General features: G+C 60.3%; 1 protein-coding gene across 3 annotated transcripts in view; it reads right to left on the reverse strand.

Moving 5' to 3' along the window:
• The window catches only part of AXIN2 (axin 2), a 31,346-nt gene extending 22,260 nt beyond the window's left edge, over positions 1-9,086 (reverse strand). Inside the window, exons 1-2 of one of the 3 annotated variants that reach the window (XM_039235919.1) lie at positions 8,981-9,086; positions 5,308-6,240 (exon numbers count right to left, since the gene is read on the reverse strand). In XM_039235919.1, the coding sequence (XP_039091850.1) occupies positions 5,308-6,122 (815 nt within the window). In that variant the 5' untranslated portion in view covers positions 6,123-6,240; positions 8,981-9,086. Of the gene's footprint in view, positions 1-5,307; positions 6,241-7,424; positions 7,836-8,320; positions 8,683-8,980 lie in introns of those variants that run through there. The other 2 variants (XM_039235918.1, XM_039235920.1) reach the window with 2 other exon arrangements.
• Between the last annotated feature and the right edge of the window lie 262 nt (positions 9,087-9,348).

A 9,348-nucleotide genomic window follows, 5' to 3' on the forward strand; every position in this document is an offset into this window, starting at 1 on the left:
ACTGGTAAGGGAAGTCAATCGGAGGCAGAGGGTGGCCGTGTTGGGCATCACCGCAAATGGCACAGCAAGAGAAGACGGGCTCTCTTAAGTCAGAAAGAAGACCATGCTTCCCGCTGGCCTGAGTGGACCCATGGAAAGTGGTGGGGCTGTGGGATCACCCAAGTCTTTAAAAAGGTCCCAAGACCCCAGTGCTCCAGGGGGCCTGGGCAGGGTTACTGCCTCAAAGCAGGATGAACGAGAGGAAAGTCTCCAGGGTCCCCTCCCAGCTTCGGGGTCCCAGGCCAGGTGAGTGCTCTAAGCCCCTGACAGGGAACAGGAATCCAGGGGCGAGAACCGCTGGTGGCTTAGCCCCCGGCCTCCACTCATGTGGGGTCTCTACCTACGAAACACACGGGTTGGATGGAGCCACCGGCACCAAGTTCTCACATTCTCTGACGACTCCAGGGCACTGTGATTTGGGGAGATGCTAGAAATACTCCAAAACACCAACCGCTGATGAAAACAGCTGCCACGCCTCTCCAGCGGGATTTATCATGACTTCTTCTTCTTTTTTTAATGTTTATTTAGTTTTGAAGGAGACAGAGACAGAGTGAGTGGGGGAGGGGCAGAGAGAGAGGGAGACACAGAATCGGAAGCAGGCTCCAGGCTCTGAGCTGTCGGCACAGAGCCCAACTTGGGGCTCGAACTCAACGAACTGTGAGATCATGACCTGAGCCGAGGTCGGACGCTTAACCGACTGAGCCAGCCAGGCGCCCCTATCGTGACTTCTAATCACGCGGCACTGGTGCGTCTGCAAGCTGGATCCTGTCCTGTGCAACCAGACTGTAAGCTCCGTGAGGGGAAGGACCAGATAGGTTTTCTGTGCGCGCGGCCCCTCAGTGGCTAGAGGGAGTCGGTGGGGTGTGGCAAGAGTTCTAGGGAATCTAGAAGATGTGGGGCTGTCCCATGGGTTGCTGCAAAGTTCTTTTAGTCTAAGAGGCATTAGCACAAGACCAGGAGAGCCCAAATAGCCCTAAAGAGCATCTGGACCCTCTCCACCTCTCTGGCACTGCATTCTCTCGGGTATCAATGCACTGACAAGGTCCAGAATTCAACCTCTGCACGTAGAGAAAGAACTCAGTAGAAACGCCTCCCTTCCCAACGAAGACGACACCGGACTCCAATCCATGTGTGTGCACGGCCTCATGCTCACTGGAGTGGCTCACAGAACACATGGATCCCCACATAAAGTCAGCTTCCTTGGCTTCCGAAACAGAGGGCTCCTGTGGGACCAGTAACTGAAAATGGAATACACGGCTCTCAGCTCACTTGACGGCAATAAAGTATTTGGGCTTTCCTACGATCGTGAGAGAGGAAGGGGCCGGCTTGTGGAGGAGATGGAGATGGAAACTCAATTTCTAAGAACCCAGAACTTTGTCAAAATTGCCACGTAATTTTAAGAACGCGGATCAGAGCTCTTTTCTTGTAGCTTTAAAAACAGGAAAGAAACTCGACCATTGCTACAGTAATTGTACCCAGATGCTTTGATTGTTTCTCCGGTGCTCCCTCAGTTGCTGCAAGGATTTTAAATTCCTACGGAGAGCGGGGGGTGGGGGGCTCATGTCGCAGGCTTTGCGCTGGGCACGCACCCACAGCCTTCGTCTGCCACTTCCACGTGTTCCTCATCTCTTAGCCTGACGAAGGCGCTATGGCCCCACCCCCTCTCCGCACATCAGGGCACAACAGACCTGACCTTTGGGGTCTCCCTCTGGACCCCACCCCTCAAAACAATACAACTTAAGAAGTATTTGCTGCTAAAAGCTGTGCCCTCTGACAGTGCGGACTCTCAAAGTCACTGTCCAAAAGGCAGCCCTCTCTTCAAGAGGTGTTTTCTAAGGCAAGATCAAGGGGGCTTTCAGGGAGGGGTCTGGGACTTGGGTGGCACTGAGCGACGGAGCCGAGAGAGACGGGCCAACTTCTGCGAGTGCGCCTTGGCACTCGGCCTCCGTCAGGGTTCCCCCTCTTAACTGGGGGGCTCCTGCCTCTGGCAGATATTTCCTATGGCGTCACTTTCCTGGATAACTGAAGCCAAGCTCGATTCCAGTGGCTTCGCACAAAAACGGGCCTCGTCGGCGAGTTCTCGCAGAGAGCAGGAAGGTCTGGGAACCAGCAGAGGCCCGGCCGCTACGCCCAGCTTATTTTAAGGGAGGCCAGAGGCCCGGGTCCAGTGGGAGACAGAGGAGACCCGCCTGGCACAGGGCGGCACCGGGGCCGGCGCAGACCGGGAAGGACACAGGGAACACTCTGTGAGCCCAGAGCGGTCTCCTTCCCAAAATAAATGCTGGGCTGAGCTCCTAATCCCACAGCCCCGACACACACACACACACACACACACACACACACACACACACCTCGACGCTCTGCAGATGTGTCTGTGGGCTGGGCTCTTACACGTGCTTCTACCAACGGGTCACTCTTGCTCTAAGTTATTTATAGAGACCATCAGAAGCCCAGGCGTCCCACTCGAGCACCCACAAACCAGAGTCCTCCCCTCCGAGGACAGTCCCTGCTTTTCTGTTCCAACTATTTATATTAAACCTGACACCAGATCAGTAAGGACACAAACAAGTCATCACGGATGAGGCTCCTCTGGGCGCCCAAGGAGAACGCGGGGCTTGGAAGGCACGCGGCTGCCAGGGCGGCTCCTCAGCAGCTGACAGGGACTCAGTTTCTCTGGTCCGTTCACGTTACCGGCTTCGGAGGCCCATCCTGGAAGCCCGGGACCTGGCTCGATGAGCGAGGGCACTGCAGGGGGGGGAGGGGGCAGACCTGTAAGGGCTGGAAGGGGTCCCTACATCCCAGCAAGGGGCTGATGAGACAGACTTGGGTTCAACACGTAGAGGATGCTGACGCCCGGGAAGGGGGAGCCACTCTATAACGCTCCAGTGACTGCGGGCTGGAGGCCGGGACTCACTCTTCGAAAGGGACACCCTAACCTGGCTGCCCTTCTCACACATCCACTCATTATCGGGAGTACATTCGACGAGCTCTAATGCTTTATGACGGTTCAGAACGTTTCCCTTTACAAAGGGCTCCCATGTCCATTATTTTGATTCCAGAAGAGGGAGGGAAGGTGCCAGTCACTGCACAGGAGGACACACGGGGTTCAGATACACATCAGCCCAGGTAGGCGGGCGGTGGGCAGCGCTGGACCCCAGGCCCTGGAAGACTCCGGGCTGCCGCCCAGTCCAGCTCATGCACACCTGAAGATCTTGCATGTATGTCACAACGAAACTGGATGGGTCTTAAGTTCTCTGTGACGGTGCCCGGTTAAGACACGTGGGCTCCTGTAGTCCAGGTAACAGACTTCATTTCAACCCAGCAGGGGGGGAAAGCACACGCTAACGGAGCCTGGAAACTCCAGGCGCGGGTGGAAAGGTGTCATCTATAGATCAACGAGGCCATCGGTTCACAACCAAGAAGGCAAGCCCTGGGAACACAGAGGAGCTCTGGCCCCTGCCCCCGGGGAAATCTCAAAAGCTTCAGGAGAGTAATCTCCAGAAAGTTTAATCCTGGTAATATCCCACTGGAGGGCTCTGGACGGGGGTGGGGGTGGGGCACAGCGGGGCTGGGTCTCTACTGCCCACCCACAAAGGGGCAGGGCCGCGAAGCTCCTGCTCTGGAGTGCTTTCTTAGGGTGAAAGTCCCAAACCATCATACAAGGAGGTGCCGTTTAAGGGGGGGGTGGCACGCTGGGTCCTGACATGGGGAGACACCGGAGCTCCACTGTTGGAAAGCCCCTGGTGAAGCGGCCTTACCACAGGCCTTAAGTAGTCTCCGCTTCGGCTGCCAAAGCGGAGGGCAAAGGAGGGCAAAGGAGATTTAACAGAAAGTCCGCCTAATGGCACAGGGCAGTAACGGCAGGTGCCTAGTGACCGCCCAGCCCCAGGCGCCAGACCTAGTATCTTCCCTTCAAAGAACCTGAAACCATAAGCTTAAAGGCGCTGAAACGACTCCTTTCACGTGATCCCATGCTCTGTTTCAAAAGCCAATCGGGCGCCACTGAGGTGTAGACCAGATGTCTGAGTAGGAGTAAGCTCGCTCTCAAGGCTGTAGGAGCGCCCTCTGGTGGTTAGAGAACTAGCTCTTCGCTCTGATGGAAAGTGCAAAAGCTCTGGGTCACCCCCTAAGTCACTGCTTCTGGGCTCAGACATCATGACCCTGTCCCCTCTTGCTATCGCTATTGACACCAGAGGCCCTTCTCAACAGGGAGCAGGCAATCTCCACAGAGGCAGCCACCAGCTCGCATCCCCGGTCCCAAACACATGAGGACATACACAATGGAAAGCAAGATAAGCCATTCAGGTAGCTATCGAGGGCCCACCGCCCCTTCCACTGCAAGCCAAGAGCAATGACCTCGCAGAAAGAGGCTCATTCTGGAGATCTGGAAGGGGAGAGGGGAAGAGACACAGAAAGACTCATTCTAACAGGAGGTCTGAAGTTGCTGCCAAAGGTCAAGAATCTTAAGGCTTGGCCATTCTCATTTTGTAAAGGACTGTTGATCTTTGAAGCCTCAAAAAGGGAAAGTACTCCAGGGCCCGTCCTCTCTGTCCACCAGCACTAAGAGATCGACTGAGGTCTGACCCTGGGGCTGCAAGCGTTTAAAACCTAGATTAACATACCAGCGGGCTCTAAAGCTAAGGGTCTTTTTATTCAGGGAAGTCACAGGACCTTCCCTAGCTAGGATGGGTTTCTTGCCCGGTAAATACCTAATTCTCCAAAGAGAATCACAGCCAGAGCTGTTAAGCCAACTGCTGGCTCTTAGCAGAGAAGTTCAAAAGACCCCACTTACCCCCATGTCCAATGGGTACACACGCGATTTCCTGGGCTGCCGCCATCCAGCGGCCTCCCCAGCCACATTAATTCTACTCTCTACTGATTAGTGGTGAATGACCCTTCCAAAACTGGTGGTTAGTGTATCTGGTGACTCACAGGCATCAAAAGCTGCTGTCCTCTCTCTCTCTGTCTCGCTCTCCCCCTTCTAAGACTGGCCCAGGATAATAAGTAACCCGAATTAATGAACACTGCTTGCCACTGTTTGAAGTTGAGTCCTGCAAGACTGCAGGTATTCGGCTGCGTGAGCAGCACTTTTCCCCACTTTAAACAACGAAAAGCCAAGATCAAAGGGTTCGTGGCCAGCGGTCCTACCTCTCAACAGACCTTTGTCAGCCTCAGCAGCACATCCATCCAACCATCCACCCCACTTAACTCAAAACATCTGCAAAGTCCATACCCTCCTCCAGCCCCCCTCCCGGGCCCCAGTCTTACCTGTATCCATTTTCAACAGTCTCCGTGGACCTGGCGTTGGCTGTAGCCCTCAGGGTTTTGCTGGACAAGCCAACCACCGTGGGTGACAGTTTGCACTTGAAGTCGGCACAAGCCCACTCCTCTTCCTCATTCAAGGTGGGGAGATAGCCACACACGACCTTTAGACTCCCCAGGCCCCCGTTGCTCATGTAAGCTGTGTTTTCTCCCCCACTCCTCACATATTCGAGGTATATATCAGAAGTCAAAAACATCTGGTAGGCATTTTCCTCCATCACCGACTGGATCTCAGTCTGTGCCTGGTCGAACATGATGGAGTCGATCTGCTGCTTCTTGATGCCATCTCGAATGTAGGTCTTGGTGGCAGGCTTCAGCTGCTTGGAGACGATGCTGTTGTTCTCGATGTACCTTTTGTAGATCGCTTTGGCTACTCGTAAAGTTTTGGTATCCTTTAGGTTCATCTGCCTGAATCCATTGCAGGCAAACCAGAAGTCCAAGGTATCCACGCATTTGTCCCTCTCCAGGAAAGTGCGAAAGAGATAAGCACCGTCTTGATCGCCCAACAAATAGTGCAAAGACTTGGTCCACCTGGTCAGCGGGGAATCCGGGGATGCCCGCCCCTCAGGCTCCCCCAGCCCACCCTCGTTTCGCCTGGCGTTGGAGGACACAGGCATGGGTTTGGTGCCCTGGCCCTTTCCCGCCCCGGGCTGGCACGGTGGGGTCTCCCCTTCCTCCCCCGGAACCGGGGGACGGGGGGCATCCTCGTGGAAGCTGCTGCTGGGGTCTGGGAGGCGAGTCACCAGCACAGCACTGCTCATGGTGAGCGAGCTCTGTGCCCGGAGTTCGGGAATTGCTCTCTTCCCACAGTTCCAGTCAGCAATCAGCGTGGTCTCTCTTTCTCTCTCAAGTCAGCAGGGGCTCATCTGAGCCTCCTTTCTGGAAAGAAAAGGAAGGGGGGAGGTAGGGAGAGAGAAAGGGGTATTGATCTAATCAAAACCAGATCTACCCAACATCAAAGCAAGAAAGTAAACAGGCTTTTCAACTCCTCAAATTCAAATCAAGCAACCCAGCTATCTGCGAGGTGCTCATCTAAAGTACCCGACGCTGCTTTTTCAAAGGCGAAATCTGAGCTCCCTGCACGATGTGGGAGGGGGCGCGGGAGGGCGGGGAAGGTGAGCTGGGAGCTTGGAGGGGGGGTGGGGGTGGCGGAGGGGTCTGGAAGGTGTAAGACCGAACCTTCCAAAAACCCACTGGGCCTGGGTGCCCGCAGGGCTGCCTGGGCTCCGCGCGGCAACGCTGCTTCCCCCCCCCCCCACCGCCCACCCCCTTCAGCGTCAACTCCAAGGACGCGCACCCCGAGCTGCCGGGCGGTGTGCAGGTGAAACCAATTTCGGTAAATTTCCCCACTCGGCTCTCCGCACAGATAACTCGAGCTCCAAACGTGCCCTTCCCCGGCATCTGGTTCCCATTCCCCCCACCCACCCCTTCCCTCCGTGCGCTCCCCCTTCCCACTCCTTAAAAATTCAGAAGATCCTCGACCGAGAAAGAAGCCCGCCCAGCAAGGGGCGGAATGGGATCCCAGCTGGAAAACGCCCCCCTCCACCCAGATGTAAATGTTCGCTGCGCCCCCGCCTCCCGCCAAGAATTCGGCTCAGTCTACACCTCGATGTTCCCCGTTCGCCAGAACCAGAAATCAACTCACTCGGGCAAGACTTTGATCTTCAAACTTTGCGAGAAGGCAGAGAAGCCTCAAGACCCGCCGCCCCTTTCGCCCCCACTTCCGCCCCCCAGTTCACCTCCTGGAGCCGCAAACCCTACAAAACCGGATCAGAAACCGTCTCACGCTACCACTGCCTGTGCCAAGACTCCCAAACTCTACTGACCTCAAGCCTGTCTTCCGCCCCCCCCCAAAAAAAGTCTTATCTAACCAATAAAGAAGCCGCTTTCCCTAGCACTGGAAGGATCAAGCTAAGGAGGGCAGGGGCGGGCCGGGGGTGGGGGGCGCGACCCCGAACCAGGGGCCTCAGGCCGCGGGGCTAGGCAGCTCCGCCGGCGGAGTGGCGGGGCCGCCGGCAGCGCCGCGCTGCCCGGGCGGAGGGAAGGTGGGGCGGCCCCGTTACCTGGAAGACGAAGGCGGCCCGAGGCCGGGCTCTCATCTCCGCGGAGCCCCACCGGCCCGCCCCCCCGCCCCGGCCCAAATCCAACCGAACGCTTCCAGAGCCCCGGCGAGCCGGCCGCGAAGCGCGGGGCCGGAGCCCCGGGAGGCGCTCGCGGCACCCCGACCCCGGGCGCGGGTCGTTCCCCGGCGCCGCCGCTCGCAGAGGCGCCCGCAGAAAAGGCACGGAAAGCAGCAGCCTAGTCCAGAAATGGCGACGCGCGGAGTCTCTGCCTCTCGGCAAAAGGGGCCGGGGCGGCCGGGGGCGCGGGGCCCGGGCGGGGAGGAGGGACGCGGGGAACGCGGGCGCCCCGGGCTCGGGCCGCTCCTGCGCGCAGACTGAGCCCGGGCCAGCGCTCGGGGCCCCTAAGCGCGGACCAGCGGCCGGGAGGGGAGGAGGGGAGGGGGGGAAGAGAGGCGGGAGGGGAGGAGGGGGCGGAGGGAGAAGCGGGGGGGGGTTGGGAGGGGACGGGGGGGAGGGCAAGCGGGGGGCGCCGCCACCCTTTCATCCCACCTTCCAAAGGCACTCCCGCGCACACTCACACCCCGACTCACATCCATAACAACGACAGCGACGCGACCCCCCGGTTGGGGGGGAACTGCCCCCTCTCCGCCCCCGCCGCAGCCGCCACTTGCAGAAGTCTCTCGGCCGGGCCCCCCGCCACCCGCTGGGGAGGGGGCCCGGGCGCAGGGCGCGCGGGGCGGCGCGGCCAAGCCCCCCGGAGCGCTGGGCGCCGGGCCCGCCGCTCCCCTCCGCGCCAGCCGGGAGAGCGCCCCGAAATAGCCGGCCTGCCAACTTCAAAGGGCCGCCGGCACATCAAAGCGCGCGGGCCGCCCGGCCGCCGCGGCCTCGGCACTCACCATTGATCCGCGCGCGCGCTCCGCGGCGAGACCTCGCAGGCGCCCCGGGCAGGGCCCCGGCCCCGGCCCCCCGATCGGCTCGCAGCGGCGGCCCCGGGCCCCCCCGGGCCGGTCCCGGCGTCGGGGAACATCGGGAGTCGCGCGGCAGGGTAGGGGGGTGCGGGGAAACAACAGTCCCGGGATTAGAGCAAGATCCACGGGGAGGGAGGGTGAGGCGGCGGGCTCCGCCGCCCCTTTTATGCAAAAGACCCGAGCGGGCCTCCGCCCCCGCCGCGGCCGCCCCCGGCCCCTGCGGCCCCCGCCCGGCCCGGCTTTCAACACAGGTCCTGTTTCCAGCAGTCACTCCGCGCACCAAATGTCCTCCGGGCGCTTCCAACAAAAACTGCGCTGTGGATTTAACTGTGCACTTCAAAGGCGCGAGCCGAGCGCACGGTCCTGAAAGGGAGGTACGCGCCGGCCGCGCCCCGGGCCGCCCCCCCGAGCCCCTGTCGCCCCTCCCCAGGGCCGTCCGGCTCGCACCGCCCCACCGAGCCCGGGCTCGGCCCGGCCGGACCCCCTCCAGCCCCCGGCGCCCGCGACGCGGCTCGGCACGACCTCGCCCCCTGCCCAAGGGGGGCTTTCTTTGAAGCGGCTTCGCTGGGGCCGCGCCTCCACCCCCACCTTTTACAGCAGGGCTTTCCGCGGGGGAGACGGGCGCCTCGGACGCCGGGCGGCCCCGAAGTCCATTGCTGTGAGGGGTTATTTTTATTTCCCGGCCCTCGGGTTGTTACTGAGTTGCCAGGACCTTATCAAAGCGCAGCCGGCTCCAGCCGACTCCCCCGGGCCGGGCTTGGGGAGCCAGTGATCCCGCCGCGCCAATCACAGCCGCGCTCGGCCGGCCCGCGCCGCCCGCCTTAAAGGGACAGCGCCCCGCGCCGGCACGGCACGGCCCGGCCCGGCCCGCCCCCGCCGCACGCTCGTCTCCCGCGTTAACTCTTCCACGGTCCTCCTCCACCCCCTGCGAGGCCACCGCCGCCCCGGGGGCGCTC

The sequence above is a fragment of the Hyaena hyaena genome, unplaced genomic scaffold (genome assembly GCF_003009895.1).
Source record: "Hyaena hyaena isolate Hyena2069 unplaced genomic scaffold, ASM300989v1 scaffold_104, whole genome shotgun sequence".
Classification (NCBI taxonomy): domain Eukaryota; kingdom Metazoa; phylum Chordata; class Mammalia; order Carnivora; family Hyaenidae; genus Hyaena; species Hyaena hyaena.